Consider the following 27704-nt stretch of genomic DNA (forward strand, 5'->3'; position numbering starts at 1 on the left):
ATTGAAAATTGGTATATATACACATTTTATCTATTCTGACAATAATATCATTTTTAATAATCTTAAATTTTATCTTTATACAACATAACAATATCGTTTATATACAATCACCCGTAGTACCCCATGATAATTTCCTCTGTATTAACATCATAGGTTTTATTAGCGTCTTGCCCCTTTAACTGGTAATTAACATCTTGATTTGGGGTCTTCCCCTACCCGGCCTCCTTTATAGACAGTTTCTTTATACTAATCCTAAAATCTTGACAATATTTATGACCATGCCCAGCTATAAACTGTCAATTCACTCCTGCCCTCCATTCTAAACAGACACATATATACACACACACATACATATATATCTTGACTTCAATACAGCGTAAACTACTATACTGGATTGAGTATTTCCTGAAGAACAGAACACAACATGTTATGATCGGTGGAATCCACTTAAGCCCAGCAAAAGTCACCAGTGGTGTCCCTCTGGGGACTGTCTTGGACCCGCTTCTATTTACAGTGTATATAAACGACCTTTCTAGCGTCATAAAACACAGTAAAGTGAAAATATTCGCTTATGACTGCAATCTCCAAAAAATTATCAATGGAGAAGACCGAACTGAACTCCCTTCAGGGGAACTACTCACAGCATCAAATAATATCAGAGACTTATGAGTAATTGTTGACAACAATCTCAGCTGGAGTGCCCGCATCAACAATAAGGTCGATATAGCTCATAAGATAAGCTCCTGGATCCCAAGAACCTTCCGGTCCAGAGAATTAGGTGTCATCATTCCTCTTTTCTCATCATGTGTACGGCCACACCTCGAATACTACTGCTCCCTGTAGTCTCCCCATAGAAAACAGAACATATCAGAAATTGAATCACTCCAGTGGGAATTCGCTAAAGAATTTCAATACTCGGCGATTGAAACGGTTGCAAGAGGCAACGAGAATTTTAGAAAAAAAATAAATAAATGAGAGGAAACTGAACCACTGAGTGTGTTAAATAATAAGGGGCTAAAAATGAATGACTCTCCCCAGACACAACAAAATATACTTCAACACACGAACTCACATAAAGAATCTTGCAAGCCAAATCCCAAAACGAAATATGGTTCCGGGTTCAGTCCCACTACATGGCACCTTCGGTAAATGTCTTCTACTATAGCCTTGGGCCGACCAAAGCCTTGCGAGTAGATTTGGTAGATGGAAACTGGAAGAAGGGACAAGAACGCAAAATATCCAAACAGTTAGGTGATACAAAAAAGGGACAACAAAACATCCAGACAGACGATACAAAGAAACCAAGGACGGGTCATCCGGAGTTTTCTTTCCTCAGTCGAGTTCCAGATTATCTTTGCAATTTCGGCTGGTTATACTCGATATTGCTCCAATATGAATGTAAGTATATATTTGTGTGTGTGTGTCTGTGTTTTTCCCTCCGCTATCGCTTGACAACCGATGCGGCGTATTTATGTCCTCGTAACACTAGTGGTTCGAAAAGTGAATAAGTACTAAGCTTACAAAGAATAAGTCCTAGGGTCGATTTCTTCGACTAACACCCTTTAAGCTGGTGCCCCAGTATGGCCGCAGGAAAATGAATGAAACAAATAAAAAACTTTATATATTTATATATATATAAATGGAACAAAAACAGAATAGAGGGCATTAAAACGTTCGGACAGATAGACGATACAGAGGCGCACAAGAGGTCTGTATGTATGTATGTATGTATTTATGTATGTATGTATGTATGTATACTGTGTATATATAATACACCCAGACACGACAGCAGTAGTAATGGACGGTTAAGTTGTGCGAAAAAGTTTAAATAACTAACTAAATCAATAAAACATGCTGCAATAAATATTCAATTGACGACAAGAAAATTGATTTAAGATGATTATGGATGATTATATAGAAAATGTATTTGATAATATATATATAAGAATGGTCAAGTTTGTTATTTCGATGAAGTGTTGCAAAGCTAACAGTCAAATAGCTAATACACATACCAGGGTTAGTTTGGAAAATGTTCGAATGTAATAAGGAAAATTTGCGGAGACGAATCAAAACTGAAGTTATTGTGGCGACGATGACATATCTAACTGCCTGCGGAACAGACAATTTCTGACATGTTTTATCGAATTCAAGCAACGACGCCATTTACAGCAATAACAGCAGCGTCGGCGGCGGCAGCAGTAGCAGCATCACTACTACTACTACTACTACTACTATGGGGGTGGTGGTGGTAGTGGTGTGGTGGTGGTGGTCTTAGTAACAACAATTGCAACGACTGCCATAGCAATAGAAACAAGAGCAAAATAAGTTTTCAGGCTGTAAATTCTCACTGAAATTTTCAATAATAATAATAATTAGTATTATTATAACAACAACAACAGCAGCAGCAGTAGCAACAACAAAAACAACAACAACAACAACAACAACAATAATAATGATGATGATGATGATGATAATAATAATAATAATAATAATAATAATAATAATAATAATAATAATAATAATAACAATAATAATAATAATGACAGACCAAATGGATAAAGAAATGAACAAATATCTAAATTATTAAAATAAAATATTAAGCTAATGGAGGAGTGAAAGGAAACGATAATTACTATTCCATTACCAGCGTTATTGAGAATCTTATAAAATCTCTTCACAAACAATTTGATACGTACAACATAAAAGCCTTTCTGTGACCGCTCAAGCAGCGGCTAGAAATAGCAACCAAATATTCTTCAAAAGGGACAACAAAACATCCAGACAGACGATACAAAGAAAACAAGGACGGGTCATTCGGAGTTTTCTTTCCTCAGTCGAGTTCCAGAATATCTTTGCGATTTCGGCTGGTTATACTTGATACTGCTCCAATCTGACCAGCCCCAAGGAAAAAATAATCTACGAGCACTAGATTCCTTAGAAGAAAGCAGCGAATGTACACGAAAACAAGGACGGAAAAAAAACGGAGAAATGGTACGCAAATACAAATAACAGGACATTAACAACGGGTGTTTTCGACGAAGGACGAATTAAATTAAGCTGGTGTGCGTGGAAGTAAAGCCTTACGGCAAGATTTTCAGGCACAGGGAGGAATATAGATGCTGCAAGGATGGTAGTCGAACCAAGAAAGAGAGGTCAGGCTTGGCCGAACATCGGTCACGTGGGGAGAGAAGAGTGAGAGGTAGAGCAGAGGGATAGAAGAATTAAGGAGGGGCGAGAAAAAACTCCAGATAAACCACCCACTCCCAGATATGTCTCTGAAAACAATAACCCTCTGCTAGGATGGGCTACGGTTCCCCAGAGCTGACTGTGAATCTCTTCTAGGTGGTGCTATTAAATTAGACATGGCCTGAGTCAACTTCGGCCGAAACTTATCTAAGTAATCCAATCAATGCTGTAACCTTTTAATCAAAGCATGACAACGTGGGTAGAGGTTGATATCTTAACATTTCTGATGGTCTTAGATATAAAAAAAATCATTATTTATATAGAACTACATTCAGAGTATGTCTATAAGCTATTGTGTTTAGACCTGGTTTTAATAAAGCAATTCGAAATTAGAAAAATAAAAAATCTGCAACAATCTCGGTCCCATGAGTATCGGATAATGGATTTTCAACTGTGTAAAGAAACTGATGTGGTGATCGTAGTTTTGACGGTGATTGTGGTGAAAGCAGAGATAGTGTTGATGATGACGATGGTCTAGATAAGTATGGGAGGAGGATAAAATAGTATCTCTTTTATGTTTTTGCCGGCGTTGGTTTGGGAAATTGGGTGATTTTCAGCATACGTGTATATGAATGGAAATGAGCTGCTTGGCGGAGGTCTGCGCTCTCCGAGTGCTTTTCTAGTTACAAGTGTGAAAGAAAGAAAGCAACCTTTGACGTAAAAGGATGTAAACTCGACGCACCACTTTACACTAGGATGAATGTGCATTCACACGAATACACACACACACATTCACGCACACACACACATACATACATACGTACATACATACATACATACATACATACATACATACATACATACATACATACATACATACATACATACATGATGGCCGTCCACTCAATCCAGCGGCCCGTGATCTTTGTTGATTTAGTAAACAGAGTAGAAGACTCCTTAGAAAGCAATGGAGATGATGCAGAGCTCTTAGGCCCATAAACTTGCTTCATAAGATGTTAAATCTTCTTACTGTCATTTGCATCAGCAGCAGCCTGAACATCACGAGCAAGAACCTCCCACCATGTATTCTGCATCTTTCTAAGTGATCGTTGTAGTAGTGATTTTACACTGCTTTAGGGGGAAAGTGCTAGATTTCGCTGCACAACTGAAAGTCCTCTGTGCAGTAACACACTGTGGGCATGGCGCTTTACGACCAGCAGTCGCTGAACTTCAGCATCATTTTCATCAAACCAGTCTCTTTGTCTGGCAGCAGCACATCCCAAAGTTTCAGCAGTACATTGAAAAACCTAATCTCGAAAATCTCGAAAATCTTCTCACGCTGTAATATTTTCAATGTCGGATAAACGATTCTGAAGTTCTTTCCTCACCACAGCATTATATATCTTATGGACATTCAGACGCTGAGGAATAACAACTGGCCCTCTTCTTTCTTTCGTTCTAATCCTCATCCGGAACTTTGCTCGCACCGGGCTGTGGTCTGGTCAGCACTCCGAACCATGAAAAGACTTGACATTACAAATGTCATAGATGTCACGCTTGCGAATGATGACATAATCCAGCAAGTGCCAAACTTTAGACTTTGGGTGCATCCGTGTTCTTGTTTGATCACCTCTGTGCATAAAATGAGTGCTTGCGATGTTATGTCCGTATTCCTCGCAAAGCTCCAGAAGCATGAGACCATTGCTATTCATCTTCCCTGTACCAAAGTGTCTGAAAGAGTTCCACGTCTGCCAATTTGTTCCAATCCTGATGTTGAAATCCCTAGCAGAATGACTTTATCACAAGTACAAGCGCAGAATCATAAGATGATTATTTATAGGAACGAGAAGCTCCTCCAACTTCTTAAGGATTTCAGATCGAACAACAAAACCAACACCAGTCTCTCTCTGCTCCTCTTTCGGTTTCCCCTTCCAGAACAAAGTTGTATCCACCTCAACTTCTTCAAGCTGACCATCACCTTCTACACGAATCTCTGAAAGTGCAGCTATATCAGTGTTATAACGGTTCAGCTCACGAGCAACAAGTGCAGTGTGTTTTTCAGATCTACAGTCACACTTGTTATCCAACAGAGTGCACACAATCCAACCGGATTTTATAAGTATTCTCTTTTCTTTCCGAGCGCAAGATGAACTTCCGTCAGTTGCACCAAACTGACTAGATAGAGAATGAAATCCTTGGCTCACCTTTTCTAGAACCTCCCCAACCTCCGATTGAGCAGTGCCCTCCCCAAATGGAGTTGCTCAGACATCCACACAGCAACCGAATCCCGTCGCTGTCCTGGGCGACAAGGAGACGACTTTATATCTAACATGGGCTGCCACGTGCAGGTCGCTAACTACATGCTTCCAACCCGTCAGGTCTGCATGCTTCGCCAACTTCCCATCGCCGCAGGGCTTCTAAATAAAAATATATATACATAGGAGTGGCTGTGTAGTAAGTAGCTTGCTTACCAACCACATGGTTCCCGGTTCAGTCCCACTCCATGGCACCTTGGGCAAGTGTCTGCTGCTTTAGCCTCGGGCCAATCAAAGCCTTGTGAGTCGATCTGGTAGACGGAAACTGAAAGAAGCCCGTCGTATATATATATATATGTGTGTGTGTGTATGTGAGTGTGTGTGTGTATGTATGTATGTATGTATGTATGTATGTATGTATGTATGTGTGTATATATGTATATGTATGTGTGTGTGTATATTTGTGTGTCTGTGTTTGTCACCCAAACAACCGATGCTGGTGCATTTACGTCCCTGTAACGTAGCGGTTAGGCAAAAGAGACCGATAGAAAAAGTACTAGATTTACAAAGAATAAGTCCTGGGGCCGATTTGCTCGACTAAAGGCGATGCTCCAGCATGGCTGCAGTCAACAAGTAAAAGAATAAAAGAATAAAGGTATATATATAGAAACAAAGAAGAGAAGCAATCCACATGCAAAGGAAAAGTCAGCAATGCCAGTGCAAAGTTTAAGGTCCAATAAGGCTTCACGACACCTCATAAACCCTTTCCGCTTTATTGACATTATCAAGAGACAAGACGACGCAAGATGTCTGGTACCAATATGAGTTGGTAACTACAGTGATATTGCTCTACTATCAGCTGCTGCCAAGGTTCTGACAAGTATTCTTCTTACCTGCCTTAATAGATGTCTTGTTAATGATGTCCCGATGGTTTCCGATCTGGAAGAGGAACGATGGATAAGATTTTCACAGCGAGACAGATGCAGAAGTACTATGGGAAGAATATGGATCTTGTCCAGGTATTCATTGATTTTACCAATGCTTTTCATACTGTGAATAGGGTCTCCCTATGGAAAATACTTGGCAAACTTGGATGTCCGGATCACTTCGTATACATAACCAAATCATTTCATGATGGGATGAAGGCTTGGGTCAATGTTGGTTGTGGCATGATGGGATCCATCCATTCCTGTAGAGAATGGTGTCAAGCAGGATGACGTCCTTGCCCAACTCTCTTTTCTCTGTATTTTGCTGCTACTCTTACTTATGTTTTTGTTGTGGACATATATATATGTGTGTATGTATGTATGTATGTATCTATGTATGTATGTATGTATGTATGTATGTATATGACGAGCTTCAGTGTAATTTCCGCTTACTAAAGTCCATTGAAGACATTAGCCACCCCTAGGTTACAAGACTACTGCAGAAGGCCCTTGCTTGGGGACTTCACAGTAGGATCGAGCATGAATCAATGTGGTGGGAAAGAGAGTATATTAACTGCGTAGCTATGCCTGCGACTTATTCCCGAAAATAGCTATATGTATGTACTTGTATGTGTGAGTATACACACACTTTGTTACACACATCGTCTTTGTTGTTATGCTATGGAATATATTTACATATCGGTAGTATCCACTATTTTCTTGTACCAACCAATCAGAATATATTCTTAATGCCGCTTCTAGCAGTTTATATATGTCAGTACATGAACTGCATTCAGATTATTGGTTGTTTTTGATGTGCAGGCACAATGTTTGGCTGTCTAATGTTTATTTATAGCTTGTATTGGCACTAACGCTTTGCGGTCAAATTTAACATACTGTGTGACGTGTTTATGTAATCATTTGTGTGGTGTAATGTAATAGTATTTTTATTAGCTTTTATTAACAGTGACATGGAACAAGGGCATTGAACGCAGTCTTGTGTACACGATGGTTGATATCAGTGTCTAGTTATTGTGAATGGGTGAATGAAAACGTCCCTTCTTGTTTTTGTTTTTTTAAGTACATGTTGACTTTCTGATATAGACTCCAGTAAAAAGAGCCTTCTTATTGGGTATTATAGCTACACAAAGAGATATGTTTACCCTATCATAAATACCATCGCACGATTATGGTAGCATTAAACGAGAAATTGAATGAATGGCATAAATGAAATGGTGACAGAGACATGTATTAAACAACAGAAATAAGTGAGCTTTTAACAAGGACTTAATTGCAATTCCATTTAAGTGATACATAGACCAATAGGATAGAATTCTTCGTGATTCTTAAAATCAGCAGCAAGAGCTATAATTTTCACCGAGATGCGACAACAGACTATTGGGACTCGTATTTTGAATTTTTGTTGTTTGATCGGTATTCAAGCTACGATAACCATGTATTTTTCTGGCATATTCTACGATAACTATGTGTTTTTTCTTGTATTTTCATTCCATTTTAAAGATAAAATATCTAAATTTGAAGGAAATCTAGCTGCTAAGTTTTAGAAGGAGCGCAACTGCATAAAGAATCTGTGCTCTAACTACTGAGTTCACCTTGCCAGCTTCTGCGGTGACCGCCATCACAATCAACAGACATATAGAAATAAACCGGTTACTAGAGAAAATACACATCTAGGTTAACTATATCACGTACTGGTCATCCCTGAATGATGGACGGCCATATGTGTAGCAACAGCATCCAGTTCCTTGCCATACCTCCAGAAAGAGTCAGAAGCGGTTGTCGGAGAATTTCTACTTCATCAGCCCCAATTACTGGACTCCTAATTCCTCCGATCGTGATCTCATGAGTGGGGCGCAGTTGAAAAAGACACCAAACGCTCTGCCTGCAACACCAAGGACGAGCTGATGGTCAAGGTTAAGAGGATGTTTGAAGATCTTCCCAAGGACGCAGTGAAGAACACATGCGCCAGGTTCCAGAACCTTCTTGAGGTCGTGGTGGAAGCTGCGGGCGACTACTATGAGTAAACTGCTATCTCCCAGCCATAATCCAGTTATCTTTTTATTTTTTTAAGTATTTTTATTTGTTGATAGGATATTATGTTTTCCTTTCCTTCTACGCAAACTTTTAAATTTAGTCCAATTTAGCCGTTATTGTATACTTCTGGTAGTCACTTGTGAATGGGATTTCAACTACACACGTAGACACCTTCATCGAAGATATTCTCTGACTAATTTTGAACTAAAAAAAGAAGTTGGTTTCAAATTCCACAGAAAATGATAAAATGAAACGAAATGGATGTTTTAACTAGAAATATACAGATTCTTTTCAGAGATAGTTCAAATTTCAAAATTAGTCTCTAAAAATATTCCAAAAGTAACGTGGGAAGTTATTAATATACATAATGCTTACAAAAATATTTCTCTAGAAAGCAAGGAAATATTTTGTATGTAAACGCACTTGAGACCATTCAATAAATACTTTTAATAACTAATTTTGTAATTTGAGATTCAGTTTGAGAAACTTTTACAAGCCCGTCCTTTAATTCATTTATGGATTTTGATTCATTTTATCAGTTGGCATATAATTTTATTTAATTTTAGCTCGCATCCAGTGAGAAAATTGTCTTTCATGAAGGTTTCTATACGTTTAGTGCACCTGGAAATCCCAAATAGACAGCAGAAACATGCATGTATATCAGTCTTAGGAACTTTGTCTCTCTTTCTCTACATATAGTAAGACAATGGGGATTTGAGAAATTCAGGCGATTAACTTTGTCAGAATTCATGGTTAATCAAGACTAACAGAATGTAAAAGAAGAAAAATTGGAATTAGTATTCAGTTATGAGATTGGAGATTGGAGAATTAGTATTGTTATGAGATTGGGGCATCAACTGCAGAGCATAAATATTGAGAAACAAAGGAATGCGGACAACAGGTATTACGTTTATCAACCGGTTATGATCGTTTCGATAACTAGAGGAAATGTTACATCAAAAACCTGTTATGAAATACAAAATGACAAAGCTTTATGTAAAACCAGATAATATTAAATAAAATTTTCCACTAAACATTTCATCGGGCTTGGCATAAATACTAATATAGCCGTTCCGGTTAAATAAATATATATAACGAGAGAGGATGGAATTCATACGATCATAGTGATAAATTATATAGCAAGCTGTCACGCTATCAGAGAAAACATTCAAACGGAGGATTATGAGGACAAATTGTCATCTAAGTTCCAATTCCCATATCTATGGTTAGTCGCCAGGGTGGCTAACTAACAGATTTAGGGAACTAAATATCTGTTGTATATATATATACTCGTGGAGAGATATGTATACTTACAGATGAGGTGGAGACTTTGAAAGAGATGACAGTCTACAGTTATTTTCTTGGAAGTGTCATTCATAGGAGAATGTATGGAGAGAAAATTGAGATATAGTTAAGATTTGAAAGGTAAGGAATAAAGCTATAAGATCGCTACTATAATTATGGGTCGATATTATTGGATCATTTGAAGTTTAAAGTAAGTTATTAGTTAAGAAGTAAGAGGCTAGTTATACAGGGGCAAAATATTGAACGGGAAGAATTAGGATGTGAGGGTCGTTTCAAATATAATTATCTGTGATAAAGTTGAAGTAGCACAAATAATGAGAACACTATCTATAATACCATTAAAATTAAGTACATTACCTAAATGGAATTCTCAAGAAAGTTTTATGGATTTGGTGGGAACAACATTCGTTAGGCTGATTAATTACATCTGACCTGCCCTTGAGAATTTCAAGCATTTCCATAGGAAATAGTTATCAGCTACCCCACCCTCTTTGTATAGAAATGTAGTACGTATAGTTGAGCACGAGATGCTCCAAGGTTTCCTTTTATTATTAAAGGTATGGATGTGGTTCTGTATTTTAAATTGGAATTTCCATATAATGGCACCAACGTAATAATGAACCTTATCATATATTTTAACAGAACATTATAAACGAGAGTTAATCCTATTCTTATCAGTGCGAATAATCATTTGCCTATTTAGCGTTTGAATTTTTGTATGGGAACCTGGCATATATTTCACCATGCGATTAATAGTATTTTTACTCATGTGCATGCAGTTATAATAGTTAACATTTCCAAGATGAGCTACATTGCTATGTCTATACCTTTGTGAATACAGCCCACTGTCCTAAGGTATACTTACAATGCTGTCATTATAATGGTTTGTTTTGGGAGAGAAAATCTCTTCTTTCGAGGAAAATCTGGAAACGCGCGAGCGCACACACACACATACAATCGCAACACACACACACATGCACGCATGCACATACATACATACATACATACATACATACATACATACATACATACACACATACATACAACGTACGGTGAACTCAGTTTCTTGCTGAGATCCATGGCTAATGTAAGGGAAGATTACAATAAGTTAGCTACCAAGATCTGTGTATTTCGAAATCCCGTTCAATCTTGAGTGCTATCTCGTGTATTTTCATCTAAAATGGAGACGAGTACCAACGCTTCCTTGTGGTATCTTGAGCAATTGTGAGGAGTGGCTGTGTGGTAGGTAACTTGCTTACCAACCACATGGTTCCGGGTTCAGTCCCACTGCGTGGCACGATGGGCAAGTGTCTTCTACTATAGCATCGAGCCGACCAAAGCCTTGTGAGTGGATTTGGTAGACGGAAACTGAAAGAAGCCCGTCGTATATATGTATATATATATATATATATATATATATATATATATATATATATATATATATATATATATATATATATATATATATATATATATATGTATGTGTGTGTGTATATGTTTGTGTGTCTGTGTTTGTCCCCCCCAACATCGCTTGACAACCGATGCTGGTGTGTTTACGTCCCCGTAACTTAGCGGTTCGGCAAAAGAAACCGATAGAATAAGTACTAGGCTTACAAAGAATAAGTCCTGGGTCGATTTGCTCGACTAAAGGCGGTGCTCCAGCATGGCCGCACTCAAATGACTAAAACAATTAAAAGAGTAAAAGAGTAACCCTTTCACATGAAACTAATGTTTGCCCTGTAAATCCACAAAGAAAAGAATAATTGTGTGTGTGTGTGTGTATGTGTGTGAAAGAGGATTTTCTTAAATCAAAAATTATTAATTGTACTTTAAAATATTTAAAACGCAGAATAACATGAACCTTTTAGAAGTTTTCAATTACAGTTTCCAGCTCAGATTATCCACGAAGTGTTGCGTGCAGTATACATGTCAAATTCATGAAAGCATATGTGGTGTGTGTGCGTGTGTGTTTGGATGTATGCGCGGGTGAGCGAGATCGTGTGTGGTGGTGGTGGTGGTGGAGGCGTACGTGTTTATATGTGTCTGTGTGTAAACGTGTACGCCAATGTCCACCATTAACATAGCCAACTCACTGGAACTACCATAAGATAAATAGAGGGACAGGCAACTTTGTGCAAATATTTGTATCTTAGTGCACACACGCACACACATATTGATACTTATATAGATAGATAAATATTTATAAACATAATTAAGGGATCAGCAAATATTTGCTTCACCACATACCGAAGTTCAGAAATAGCAGCTAAAAAAGCTGAGACTCCAACAGATAGCATTACTTGTAACTCACAAAGGCAAAAACAAGAAGAATTATTAATTGTTGATTTATTAATAAATTAATAAATTGATAAACCTTTACCCTTTTAATTTGTAATAGATAGATAAATAGATAGATCTGTATTCATATATATACACACACATATCTATATACACTAATGTATTTCACGTAATGGTACAAGAAAACGCCTGCAGTAAGTTCATCCAATAGTTTATCTACGTTCACACATACATACACAGGCACATACACACACACACACACACATACATAAGCGCGCGCGCTCAAACACATATTTATCTTTATCACTTCCTTTCCCTCTTCATGTTCCTGTTTTCTCTCTCTCTCTCTCTCTCTCTCTCTCTCTCGTACATTCTGTCTACCTTTCCCTTTCTTTCTCTTTGTATATATTAAGACATACAACGACATTCAATCTACTCTTATCACTAACTGAATTACATGTATTCTTTATTATGTGCCGGATGTGATTTAATCATCTTACAAGTAAGCAAGCCATTCTAGTACACACGAATAGATGTACTCAAGTAATTATCATGCCATGATTTCAATTTAATTTGGAATGTCATTGAATTTTCCACTGAACCATCATTCGAAACCACAAATGTCTTTCTGGTGTTTTTTCTACTGTGATAAAATTTTTGTCGTCTACTTCGAAATTTTGTTTTAGTTTATTTTATTTTTTTGTGTTTTTTTCTTCATTCTTGTGTTTGGGTAATGGGATGTGGGGTAGGACTGCATGTAGACATGACTGTGTGGTTACGAAGCACGCTTCTCAAGCATAACGGTTTGGAGTTCAGTCCCAGAGCGTAGCATCATGGGAGTCTTCTAGTACAGCAGCGGGCCGAATGATCCTTTCTACTGGAAACACACCGGCTTCAAATTTGGGGGAAACATCGACCCCAGTGTGTAACTGGTACCTATTTCACCGACCCCGAAAGGATGAAAGGCAAAGTCGACCTCGACGGAATTTGAACTCAGAACGTTGTGACGGACTTTTCGCCCGGCATGCTAACGATTCTGCCAGCTCACCGCCTTTCTTGTCTTTAATAATGAAAATACCTTAAATTTTTATATATTCAGAGAATGAAACTGGTGCTTTTCGGTGATATATGGACTACATTTCCATGCTTTCAGTTGATGAATATTAAAAGATTTAAGAAATAGAACATTTAGAGATTTTCTATTTCGCTGTTCTTCTGTTCAATAACGATTCTATATTGGATGAAAGGCTGTTGTTGTTTACTGCTGTTTCATTAGCCAGAGAGAGATTGGCTAAAATTTTCGCCACAAAAAAAGACGTATATCAATTTTGAAAGTGAAATGACGTTGCATTTACATAGTTAGAATGTCAATTTCTAACATGGCAATTCTCATTCTGAAAATAAAGTATTCGAATTTATCCAGCTCCGTTTGTGAACAACAAAACCGCCACCTTTAGACATGATTGTATCTCCCAGCATATTCAGTCTAAACCATTGCCACCATCATTTTCACCAGCATCAACATCCTCATCACAGTCACAACCTCACAAGTACGTAAAAATTTATTTTCTGTATCCAGTCCCTTGGCTCTAACTGTAAAGTCATCTATATATTTTTTGTATATCTATCCTTATCCTTCCGTCTAGATTTTGCACAAGGCGCCGTTACTCTCCTGTTAATTTAGTCCCCGATGTTCCTCTAAGCGGACGTGAGCTTTTTTGATAAAACGTATTGGTATTCATACTTTGCACTATTGGGTTCTATATTCTTAGCAGCCTGACTATGCTCCTATGAACTAATAACTTACGGTTAGATGTGTGTGTGTGTGTGTGTGTGTGTGTGTGTGTGTGTGTGTGTGTGTGTGTGTGTGTGTATGCATTTATATATATATATATATATATATATACATAGAGAGAGAGAAAGAAAGAGAGAGAGATGCATATATTTATACACAGATACACACATACATACATACATACATAGATACATACATCCATCCATACATACATACAAAATTTAATAAACATGATAGCGCAAGCCGAAGGAAAGAAAACATAAGCCTTATGAGAAGGTGGGAAAGACTTCGACTTTATTCCTCCATTGATGGTTGTTGAAATCTCTGCACTTGGCAAAGTTACCTACTTCGTTAGTTGATGTCGTCGAGAGATTCACAAAGGACTTGGCAATAATTCTCACTATTACAACTGAGGGCAGATCGATCGTCTCCAACGTTATAAATATTTTGAAGGGAATATTCCAAAGACATAGTCTTTCTATACTTGTTTATTTTGTCATTAAATCCAACATAACATCTTTTATAAAAATCCAATGGCTACATACTATAGTCTGCTGGAGATATCCGTGTAACCCATAATCTTCTTAAAGATCAATGCTAAAAATGTTTACGAAGCCGAAAAACAGCTGACATAGGAATAGAATTTATCCAAAAGAAGTCTCTGTATTTGATTGTTGAATGCGGGAAGTCTATTCCAAACCCGTGGAGGCGCAATGGCCCAGTGGTTAGAGCAGCGGACGCGCGGTTATAGGATCGCGGTTTCGATTCCCAGACTGGGCGTTGTGAGTGTTTATTGAGCGAAAACGCCTAAAGCTTCACGAGGCTCCGGCAGGGGATGGTGGTGAACCCTGCTGTACTCTTTCACCACAACTTTCTCTCACTCTTACTTCCTGTTTCTGTTGTACCTGCATTTCAAAGGGTCAGCTTTGTCACACTGTGTCATGCTGAATATCCCCGAGAACTACGTTAAGGGTACACGTGTCTGTGGATTGCTCAGCCACTTACACGTTAATTTCACGAGCAGGCTGTTCCGTTGATCGAAACGCTCATCAAACTAAAAAAGACTATGCATGGACGTACTTAACCAAGACTTGAAGGTGACATTAAGGTCGACAAGAAGTGCAGACTTTCTTATGTCTAATGAACAAAATAACTAATGAACAAAATAACTAATGAACAAAATAACTAATGAACAAAATAACTAATGAACAAAAGAGAAAGTGAAGCCCATGTAACCCAAAATGCAACCGAAAATGTCGATTATGTCACATTTCTGTGGAAGACATCACACATGTGATCATCACCTGCCCGAAATTGCCAACAAGGTATTACCCCCCAATGAACATGATATACTTACCATCTAAAAAAAAAAAAAACAATTGTTCTGAAATAAATATTGTGAAACATTTCCATCAAAACTTCTCCTAATTGTAAGCATAAATAACGGAATTTATTTGTTTACAACAGACAAGAAAATGTATGTACCGCCATAGAGGTCAGCTGCCCTACTGATGTGAACATTAAAGAGAAACAAGATAACTGAAAAGTCGAGGACATTCAGAAAGAAAAAATTAGGCAGCTAACACATATATTACAAATACGATCTGTAAGCAGAATATTAAATATTCCAAGGATTTTCTCAAACTCAGTATGCGACATTTCTTTTATTATCTACATTCCATCGCCGGAGTTTTGTATTTGTTAGAAACCAGCTCCTTCCCACCAGGAAGACTTCAAATAATTGAAAATAGAAAACATGCATACATACATACATACATACATACATACATACATACATACATACATACATACATACATACAGATGTTCTGTTGTGGAAATCTGCTGCGCCCCGGACACGAATGTTGTTAGAAAAATGCAAGAGAAAAACGAAGATACTTTCCTTAACAACCGTGCTACAAAGTAGGTGACCGGTCAAAATTTACTCTAAAATTAAAAGGAGAAAGAGAACATACATATATACACAGGTAGGTAGGTAGGTAGGTAGGTAGGCAAGTATGGTGGGGGGAGGGGAGGGAGGGAGGGAGGGAGGGAGAGAGGGAGGAGCTAGATAGATAGATAGATAGATAGATAGATAGATAGATAGATAGATAGATAGATAGATAAAAATAGTATTCTTCGTGGAATAGAGCTATGCAGCTTGGTCAAGTATTTATGTACACTAATGTACTTTCCTAGCTGGTTTGCAGCATTGTAATTTTTGTGTTTATAACGTTTTTGATAATCGTTTTTAGGAATCGCTTTGTTTCCAATTCATAGAAACCCTGAAAAGTTTTTTTAATGAAGATTTTGACAGTGTTTGTGTTATAAATTTAATTTATAAATGTTCACATTTAATATTTCTAAAAATATTGTAAAGACAGGGGAGAGAGTATTACTATACTAAGTTTTCTTCATTTTCCTAAAAAAAATGTTATTTATTCGATGAACAGTTGCAGACACCTGCGTGATCTTATAAGCGAAATTAGCTTTATCTTAAGTTTAATCGTGTTCAGTGACAACAAAAATTTAGTACGAATATCGTGATGAATATACTAGACAACATTTTCTGCGCGCAGAAGCTATTTAGAAGATAATGACACTATCTATAAACCTTTATGACAGTATGTATAAATGTGTAAGTTTGTCTGCTTGTCTCTCTGTCAGTCTCATTCTCCATAACATTCGAAGCTTGTCAAACATCATCAAACAAAAATTTTTTCTGTTCTTTCAACCTCATTTGAACCTCGATATATGTCCGACATCAGCCAGTTTCTATTTCTATTTCTATAATCAATTTCTGTTTTAACTTTTGTTTTTATTACCAATTTCTGTTTTGACTTTGGTTTTATTAAATGTTCGTATATTTTGACTCATCTTGATCCTCAACGTGAGTGATAGAGATCAGCCTTCCAGATAATGCTCGACTGTATTTTACACACTCCACCTAATATTAATAACTGAGCTAGAAATTTCACATTATGAAATGCATTGTTAAAGCAGTTTTAGTTATTTTCGTGCTGTCATTTTATTTCCGTTCTCAATCTATTAATTTTATTACCGAGTCTACCTCCTTCAAGCACAAACTGACATTAATATCACCACGTATTCATTTATCTATATTACTTTCTAAACAAGATTTCAAAATCACCTGCCAATTTTGCTCTTTTCCATGACTGGAGCCAACTGAAACATCTAGAAGGAATTTGACAACTTATTCTTCAACACAATACTTATTACAAAATCTAATCAACTCAGGGAACTAAAGCCACATCACTGCAGACTCTTATCTATTGCTAATTTTGTTGCTTTACTAGTTCCCTAATTAAGTTAAATACATTACTAAAATCATTAAATTCTCTAATAACATAGCCGCCTCAACCTTTGACGAACTTTGCTAACATCCAATGTAAAACTTGAATGAAGAAACTGATTTCCTCCAATGACCATAAGTTTGTGCAAGATTGCTATAGACTATGTTAATTACTTTGTTGGCAACTGCTACTTATGCTACTTAATAAAAGATGAAATATTATTGTATTTTTTGTTATAGCAATTTCAAGATCACTGTTTAGAAATTTAGAATAAAACATTAACAGTAAAGCATATTTAACATAATTTTTTTGCAATTTTGCGATGTAAAGTACACAGAATCTTTTTATTTTGGTATTTTTACTTAAACCATTGCCTTAAATATACTTAATTTAAATATTGTAATATTAAATGGAAATCCTATACTTAGGAGAATATCTACATTAATGCTTTACTGACAATTTACTCTATTAAGTTTCAGTATCACATGTACCTTAGGAAAGTAGCTTACGAATAAAATTAAAGGGAAATATATAGACGAACAAATTTCTAAGATTTCCAAAAACCTATTTATTTCAAGTGTATTCCTAAACCGTGCATTATTTTAGGTCACGTTGGATGACTTTCATTTAAAAGCTTAATTGGATCCCTTATATTATCAAATCTGTCAGTAACAATTTGATATATCATTGCACATCCTTTCTCTTACAGAACCTCTAGGCTAACATATTCAAATATAAGATAGCCCTTAACACTCTGAATGCTTTGAAATTAATCTGCAACACTAAACAATTATAGCCTATTTTGATAGACTATTAGCGTACTTAAAACGCAAATATTTCCCATTAAAACAGAATTAATATCTTTCCCTAATCCAATTACAGCCGTGCGTTCTGAAAATATCTGTCACACGAATCTCCATTAATGTGCATTCATCAGCCTGCATGTAAACAAAAAGAAGAACGTTTTTCTCAAAACCTAACACATTTTCTTTGATATTTTTGTGTAGTTTCAACTTTCCATCTCCGAAAATATATATATATATATAAAAGTGTTAGCTTTTTATCAATTGCACCATTTTCTTAAGTACTTTTCTGTTATATCATCCTTGGTTCGACTGGAAATATTGCCAGGGAATAAAATTCACATAAACTCTTGTCAAGATTAGCAGTTAACTATCAGTCAATTGTGCAATAACCCGCAAGTCTTCAAGCACTCACTTTAAAAATTGTAACAATTTTAGTAATTGGATTTCCTTGCCCACTTACAAAGAAGCTTTGTGCTTCATGATGCTAATGATCACATCTTTGCTTCATACAACAGTATATACTGACGGCCATATGAAATTTATCAGGACTGAAATTAACTATAATTTTAATACTTACCAAGACATTTCAAAAATAGTATTCTGGGAATTCCTCATTGAATTGCGGAGGGGAAAGTGTCTATCCTGTCACGATATGAATTACAGTCAGAAAAATAAGTCCATCTGATGTGCTGGCGCCAAATAATAATAATAATAATATCTAACTGAATCCTTGTTTATTCCGCGAAGTGAGTAACATCTACAACATTTCTTATTATATTTTATGTTTAAAAAATTATTTCCGCTGCAACGGAAAAGTACTATTTCTTGTGAAATGCTACGATACTTTCTGGTGTGTTCATTACTGATGGAAAAATACTTGGAGTATCTTTAGTGAAAAATCGTTCATAATGTAGTCTAACTGTAGCCACATCAATTTCTGTTCGAACGTCATTAAATAAGAATGCAATAATTTAACACTATATATATGTGTGTGCGTGTGTGTATGCCAGAGGGTTTGCAAATCCAATGGGGGTCTTAAAAGACATGTTAGGATCCACAATGAGCAGAACTTACTTGCAGGTATTGGTAGTGCAAATCAGAGGTGCAATCTGTGTGGGTGTTTTTTCAAAACACTGTCTGGTTTAAAAAGCCACATCAGACGCCATGAAAGGGCTAAGGTGTAGGTGCAGGAGGTGGTCAAACTCTGTTTAAGGAGTAGACAACCACCATATATATATATATATATATATATATATATATATATGCGAGTAAAAATAAATAGAAAAAAGGTGGGGTTTTTTGTATGATCGTGTATAGAGGAATATATTATTTTGTTTAAAAGAGTTCCAACACTGTCTGTTTTTTATGTTTTATTTATATTCCTGCAGAACTAATGTGGGGTATAGAATATGGAATATACAATATATAATATAATATACAATATACAATATAAAATAAAATAAAATAAAAATGGATGGCACCATGAAAGAAAGTATTGAATGTAGATGAAATATTGAGTGTTCAATATAAAGGATCAAATATATAAATATATAAATATAAATATATAAAGGCATGAATATATATATATATATATATATATATATATATATATATATATATATATATATATATATATATATATATATATTATTTGTTTCAGTCATTAGATAGCAGTCATACAGGGTACCGCCTTGAAAATTTTTAACCAAAGGAATTGGCTCCAGTACTTAATCTTTTTTAAGCCTGCTACTTATTCTATACGTGTCTTTTGTCCAATCGCTACGTTACGGGGACGTAAACACTAACATCGGTTGTTAATCAGTGTGTGTGGAAAACACACACACACACACACACACACACACACACACACACACACACACATATATATATATATATATATATATATATACGAGTGAGTAGACAAACGACAGAAGGTCACTCAACACATTTATTGGGAGTTACATATATGGATCAAAACAGTTTGATTCAAACTCCTTGGTACTCTGAGTTTCAAGCATGTCGCTAGTCTTCTGTCATCGGAGTCTGAATGGAGGAGAGTCAATGTTTACTACTGGACGTTAGTCTGCGATTGGTCGAGAAAGGTCACACTGTGTCACAGTATTACGTTGGCATATCAGCGACAACAATTACTTGGAAAATACCGCATGCTGAACAGGAAATCGACCACGTGATGGACAGGAAATTGGTCGCGTGGTTGGGGAAGTAGGATGAGAAGGTAGATACGGGAATATATATTTATGTATGCGTACATGTATATGGCCATATATCTGCGTGTATGTATGCGTAGATGTATATTCATGCATCCCCGCGCGCGCGTGCACACACACACACACACACACACATGCACACATGTGCGCGCCCACATATACACACACGCGCACGTGCATACACACGCTCGCGCGCGCGTGCACACTTTTATCTGTATGCATGTGTTCATGTATGTTCTTTTTTGCTGTACCACTATGTTACAGTGACGTAAATACTCCAGCATTGTTGTCAAGAGATACTGGGGGGGGGGGGCAAACACAAGCACAAAGACACACACACAAATATAGATATACCCAGCATCGAACGATTGCCCCTAAGAAGAATATCAGAGAAATGGGCAACTTAGTATTCGAGTTTCGGACTTTTCAGAATACGTTTGTTATCGTAAAACAGATCGGTCCTCGTCAGCTAGGTCTATCTAAAAGACTAAATTTAAAATATCCACTACATCAATGCCTGTATACTCGGCCAATAGCTCCAGCCATAAACAGAACCGAGATCGGTGAAAAAGTTGTCCATTTCTCTGGCGTTCTTCCTAGAGTGAAGACGAAAAATTTTTATGTTCACCGCCTGCACATCTTTTCCTTTATACATTCAGTGAAGCTTTACCTCTAGCGTCGAACGGTTATCGACTGCTATTTCCAGCAAAAATTGGTACCTTGTGCCTTTATTTCCTATATATATATATATGTGTGTGTGTGTGTGTGTGTGTGTGATAGGCTTCTTTCAGTTTCCTTTGGCAAAAATCCATTCACAAGGCTTTAGTCGGCCCGAGAGGATAGGAGACACTCGCCCAAGGTGCCACGCAGTGGGACCGAACTCAAAACCATGTGGTTGAGAAGCAAGCTTCTTACCACACAGCCAAACTTGCACCTTACTAATGGAGAGACGAGAAAAACATGATTAACAAGGAACCCACAAATAAAACTGACCTAATCTCTCTCCTCTTTTCAATGTCCATAGTCTTAAATCTCACATAAACTTCACATCTTACCTCTTGTTGGATATGCAAACTACATATTCCTTTTCTCAAACTTCTCAACCGTATCTACGACCCATCTCTCTTTCCCAGGTCACACACTGTTGTCCAACTTCATTCAAAAGAGCAAGCGCATGCGTTGCTGTGTGGTAAGAGGTTTGCTACACAACCACATGAATCTGAGTTCAGTCCCACCGCGTGGCACCTTGGGCAAATGTCTTCTACTATAGCCTCGGGTCGACCAAAATTATGTGAGTGGATTTGGTAGACAAAAAATGAATGAAGCTAGATAGATAGATAGATAGATAGATAGATAGATAGATAGATCCGTGTGTGAGTGCGTGCGTGTGTTTCTTTGTGTCTGTGTTTCCCCCCACCAACGCTTGACAAACGATGTTGGTGTGTTTACGTCCCCATAACTTAGTGGTCCAGCAAAAGAGAACTATAGAATAAGTACCAGTCTTAAAAAATATAAAAACTGGAACAACTAGTTTCTATATTTGCTGCCCATTTTCCATTTTCCATTTTGAACACATGCAAATTTCCCCCACAACTCTCTTTTTTTACAATATCCGACTCACCACCATTCATACATGCACAGTATATGTGAAAACATGGCTTCTCGCATCAAACCATAGCGCAATGCACTCTCCATCACATTGAAATAATATGCTCCAGATCCTGCCTCTATCTATAGCAAACTCTTCGATCAACTATGCTAAAGGGTCTCACTCTAAGGACACCCTTGGATGACATAGGAACTACCATCCTCACGCACTCACTTTCAATTACTCAAAGATGAGGTGACTATAAACATTGAATCTCACTCTCTCTTGCATTCTCTCACTCTCTCTCTCTCTCTCTCCTTCTCTCTCTCTCTCTCATCCTTCCTCTTTCATTCCTAATCTTCTTAACAATCAATACAGCTTTTGTATAGCCATATTTACAGGAAATCCACTTTCCTCTGTCAAACATCAGTGGGTTCTGGTCCTCGAGAAATTTGATGAAAATAATGCACTTTCCCAGCACAACAGCAAATAACACTTTGTCTGATTGGCAAATGCTTGCCTTTTGGATCGATGTGTTTCAGTCAGGGCACATCATTCCAACGAGCGCTGTTAGAGCTCTCTAAGAACTGGGGTTGATCTGAATGTTCCTTCCCTGAAAATTATATCCTTGTGCTTACTTTAGAAATAATTATTATTTTCAGGTGGTAACTTCTGCGAAAGCACATTTGATGGATACCTTTGCTGGAACCAAACAAAGGCAGGAGAACGTGTTTCCCAGCCATGTCCTCTCAACAGCACAGGTAAAAACGATTTTTTTTTTCATCTCTATTTTTGTTATGCTATTTTTAGTTCCATAACGATTGTTTTAACAATGAAATGTATCAAAACGTCAAGGATGTAATTTATATCTTATTACCACGTCAGCAATACCGGAAAAAACAGAGACGAACAAATAGAATTTTTTCACTGAATGAAAGTGTCTCTAAAAAGTCAGTTCCTCTCTTGTTTGATAAATCATCAATGTTTTGTAACTGTGTGTAGGATGCTATTGTATAGCTCTTTCATAATTAACGTAGTATCAACATATTTAATGCAAGCAACATTATAATAACAATGTTATGAGGGTAAACATTGGTTATTATTAGATATTTTCATTTTACGACAACTACTGGAAACAGCTCCGAACATGTTTTGGTTTTATTATGGATTTCACCAATCGCACATACAGAAGTCATGATAGGAGGATCATTTAAGGAATGTACCAGACTGTTAGGTGGAATTTTTATACACCAAAGCACTAAATAATTCTGAGTTGCCCTCTGCTTGAAAAGCAATATTAGCCATAGCAAATATTTTCATTCAGCCTTGAATTCTCTCCCCTCTCAACCTAAATAACCTTACACTTTTTTGCGCCCATAAATACTTATTCAGTAGCCAAGCTACAAAATGACAGAGGTTACTCTTCCATTGTCCTTATTTTGTCCAGTGAGCATAGCTGATATCTCGATCGTATCTGAAGATGCAATCTGACATGGCAAAGATAGAGAAAATATAAATTATGCGGTCGTGGTCTCTTTACGCTGATGCTCAGTGGTTGCACAGGTTGCACATAATGTTAACATAATGTTTTATTATTTGCTTATATATTGTTTTGTTAGACATAGATGCGGTGCAGCAAAAATCGGATATTTCCTTTGCTTTAAGTGAGAACCTTTCAGGCTATTGATGGCTTTTACTGTGTGTGTGTGTGTGTGTGTGTGTGTGTGTGTGTGTGTGTGTGTGTGTGTGTGTGTGTGTGTGTGTGTGTGTGTGTAATCTTGTTGGATATGACCCACGAAGTGATTTTTTTGTTCATAATAATTTTTAGAATTTTAGATTTTCCTGTTCCTAATATTTTCGGGAATTTGCGCTTGTTTATTATTATTTTTTTTTGTCTCTTGCTTAATTATCTACACTTTAGTAGTTAGCTTCTATATTATGCTTTAGTGTTTACTTATAGAGAGAGAAAACTTTATTATTATTGTCATCATCATCATCATCATCATCATTATTAAGGCGATGACCTTGCAGAAATGTTAGCACGCCGGGCGAAATGCTTAGCGGTATTTCGTCTGTCTTTACGTTCTGAGTTCAAATTCGTTTTGCTCGTGTTTTGAGGTTATTTGTACCTGTTTTCCTTGCTTCTGAAGTAGGTATTTCTGTAATCCTATGGTGGTTATTTTATAATAGTTTTCTAACTGTCTAAGGCCTCTACCACTTTCAATTCGTTGTATATATAAGCTTTTTATGTCAGATTTTGGGTGGTGCATCCTATATTTTGTCATTATTTTTCTTGCTTTCCTGTTTAGTTTGGTTAGTTCATTTAGAGCCAATTGAGGATAGTGTAGCTACAACTTATAACTGGGACGACTAGAGTGTTGATACTTATTATCGTGTTTTCGCATTGATCTCTGTTTTAAGTATTAATCTAACTCGCTTATAATATTCCTTCCTAATCTTCTCTTTCATTTGTGTGTTGTATCGTATCTAATTCATTGATTCCTAAGTATTTGTATGTCTGGTTTTGATCTAACTCTCTTATTTGATGTGCTTTATCTAATGTGATACTGTTATTCTTAACTAGTTTTCCACTTTTCAAAGTTGCTTTGGCACCTTTTTCCAAGCCGAATTTTTATTTCTTTGATAAATCCATGCTCTGTCTATAGTAATGTTTGTCATTTGCAGCATACAATTTTAGATCATCCATGTACAAGAGATGGTTGATTTTTCTTACCGTAGCAGTTGTATCCACATCCAGTTCTATTTAGCATGTCAGATAAAAGTGTCAAGCAGAAAAGGAGTCAAGAGAGCGTGTTTCCCTGGAATATTACTCTTCTAATGGTTTTAGTTTTTATGAATCCCTCTTGTCCGGAACTGTAACGCTGTTTGCCATTTATTCATAAAATGTTTTTTTTATATATATTTTACGATTATTAGTGTTATCTTGTTTATGGCTAGTGTTACCAGGATCCATGTGTGAGGAATACTGTCAAAAGTATTTCGATAATTGATCCAAGCCATGCTTAGTCCCTTCTTTTTCTTTCGGCTGTCTTCAGTTATGACTTTATTGATCAATAAATGCGCTTTTCAGCCTAATGAGCCCTTGCAGCACCCCTTCTGCTCTTCTGGAAACAGGTTGTTTTCTTCCAGATGTTTGCCCATTCTCTGCGATATTATTGAAATGAAGGGTTTGTAAATTGTTGGGAGACAAATTATCGGTCTGTGGTTTTGTAGGTTTGCCGTTTCAGTGAATTTGGGAATTAGGATAGTTTTCCCTTCTGTGAGCCATTGAGGCGTTATCTCTGACTCTACTAGTATCTCGTTTCATTTCAAGGCCAGCCTTTTATGTATTCATGTTACGTATTTTAACCAGAAATTGAGGATCTTGTCATACCTGGGTGCCTTCCAGTTGCTTAGTTTTTTTCAGTGCCTGGGTGACCCCTTCCGCTGTTATAGAAGTCCAGAGTTGTTCAGGTGCTGTGTTTGTTATGTTGATAGATCTTTTCTGAGGTTGTTCCTTCGCTGACCATATCTCTTTCCAGAACTCTTCCACTTCTGTTGTTGGTGCTGCATTGATCTTTATTTTATTTTTGCCAAGTTCTTGACAGAATCTTTTTCGATTGGAGTTGAACTGTTTGTCTTGTTCAAAGAATCGTTGGCATTTCTCATACCGGCAGATTCTCTATGCTCTGGCGAGATATCTTGCTTTAGCTGTTCTTTTGCCTCTGGTATACCTTGTATTGTAATTTTGTATTTCCATATTATTTTTCTTCTCTTCTTGTTGCTTAGTAGTGCTGCTTCCCTACTAATTTCGCTAAGGGTTGACAGATCCTTACTTTTATTTTTTATTTTCTTCTGGATACTATTTTTTTTTCAGGGTTTGTTTAGATCGTAATACTCCTGTTTGGATGGGTTTGAGGGAGTATCCAGCTTCTGTTTTTGGCCACAGAAGCCTTTTGCATATATTATATCATTTAACCCAGTCATATTGACATTTGTTTCTGTTGCTATTAGTTCTGACGTCCAGGTTTATGTTATTTATATTGATGCTGTCTTATCAACTTGAATTTTTGGGAAGTGCAATCGGAGGGCCATACTGAGATCTGTGGCTTTTAATTATTTGATTATAATCATTTTTAGAGTGTTTCCAGTTGTTAGATTTGTTCTGCATTTCTTCCCGTTTATATTTTTGTCTTCGGTGTTCTGGTTTGGTGCATTTTGCTCATGATCATGCATTCCTACGCTTTGGGTTTGTTGTCTTTCGTTCTTTACTTCGTTTTTGTTGCACATGTTACGCCTGTCTACGTATTTTACAGTCCCAGTGCTTATGATATCATTTCGCATTGTTATGTGGTCACTATCTATGTTTTCCTGGTGTATTTTAACTTTAATGTTCTATAACAATTTCTGATTTTTTTTTTTACAATATATCTCATTATGTTGGCTAATTTGTTAGGATTCTTCAGTATATCCAGATCTAGGTTGTTTTCCTTCACAGTTTTACATGTATATACTGTTGTGTTTTCGTTCTGTGGGTAGAGCACTGCTATGGAATAAGCGTGTAAGATAGAACTATATTTTCTCGTGTCCATTTATGATTTTTTGATTTTACTTGCGGGACGTGAAGAATAACGTCCGACCATTTATTTTGATGGTCATCACTTTCGTAGGGTACCGGTCCTTTCATTTCTGGTTTTAAATAGTTTTGCACGTGTAATTTTTCGTACATTTTTGTATAATAATTTTAAAATATGCATTTCCTGTTTGTTATCCTTCGGTTGAATAATATGGGTATTATTTATTTTCGTTTTTCAGTGTGTGTGTGTGTGTGTGCGATGGTTGGGGACGGAGACAGTTTGTTGTTGATTTGAGCTGTATTGTTGTGAGCGAGTTTACAGGTGTTGTGCAAGTTAAAATACATCATTTCATTTGGAAAATAGAAATAAATTTTAATGAGTATTACTTACTCGGATATAGTCCAACACTTTATCAGCTATTTTTTATTCCCGATGTTTTTGGGATAGATTTCGGACCAGTGTTTTATCGCTCTCACATGTTAAACGTCCCCGGTGTCCTCCTTTATTATTTTTTTTTTTTTATCATCATTGTTATTATTATTATTATTCAGTAGTTTTATTTTTATGACGTGCTTTTACTTCACTACTGAGCGCAGCTCTGTGTGCCTTGGGTATGTGCTGTGGTTTGCTGTGGTGCTCTTATGGTTACTGTATTGAAAGTGTTTTGCGTAGGATGTGTGCAGTGCCCAGTAGTGCAATTTTCTGTATGTTATATATATTTGTAAGCCCTGGTGTTCTTGTTATGTATTTGTCTGAATATTTTTTTATTATACCTAAGGCACCTACTATGATAGGAATTGTTTCTGTTTTTAGATTCCACATTCGAGTTACCTCTATTTCCAGGTCTTTGTATTTTGAAAGTTTATTATTATTATTATTATTATTATTATTATTATTATTATTATTATTATTATTATTATTATTATTATTATTATTATTAAGGCTGACAGAATTGACTTTGAACTCAGAATGCAAAGACAAACAAAATACAAGTTTCAATTCCAATTTCTTTCAATCTTTTAGGTAGCATCTTGAGTGTTGTGCTAAGTGGACAAATAACTACAAGAATAATTCTTGTCTTGGTTTTTCACAACATCATCAGTTCTCTGGTTAGATCCTGTTATTTCTCAATTTGTTTTTCAACTTCTTAGGTATCGACTCTACTCTCATAAGGGACTGCAAAATCTGCAAAATCAATGATCTTACACTATTTATTTAGTCCTCCATAATCATGTCTGACGTTTTTGCTTCAATAGTATGATCAGTTTTTATGGCGAAGTCCCACAAGATCTTCTAATTCTCGTTTTCTATCACAACTTCTGGTTCGTGTTCATACTATTTTTCTGTTGTTTTGGCTATACACTCAGCATGTT

At 36.5% G+C, this 27704-nt stretch overlaps 1 protein-coding gene across 5 annotated transcripts in view; it reads left to right on the forward strand.

The window, feature by feature from the left end:
- The window catches only part of LOC106870560 (calcitonin receptor), a 283198-nt gene that overhangs the window by 150847 nt on the left and 104647 nt on the right, over positions 1 to 27704 (forward strand). For 3 of the 5 annotated variants that reach the window (XM_052967345.2, XM_052967341.2, XM_052967351.2), the window contains exon 2: positions 22417 to 22515. The exons of the other annotated variants lie outside the window; for them this stretch is intronic. In XM_052967345.2, the coding sequence (XP_052823305.1) occupies positions 22444 to 22515 (72 nt within the window). In that variant the 5' untranslated portion in view covers positions 22417 to 22443. The remainder of the gene's footprint in view (positions 1 to 22416; positions 22516 to 27704) is intronic. 5 annotated transcript variants of the gene reach the window in all.

This window comes from Octopus bimaculoides, chromosome 1 (genome assembly GCF_046866305.1).
Source record: "Octopus bimaculoides isolate indiv1 chromosome 1, ASM4686630v1, whole genome shotgun sequence".
In the NCBI taxonomy this organism is placed as follows: domain Eukaryota; kingdom Metazoa; phylum Mollusca; class Cephalopoda; order Octopoda; family Octopodidae; genus Octopus; species Octopus bimaculoides.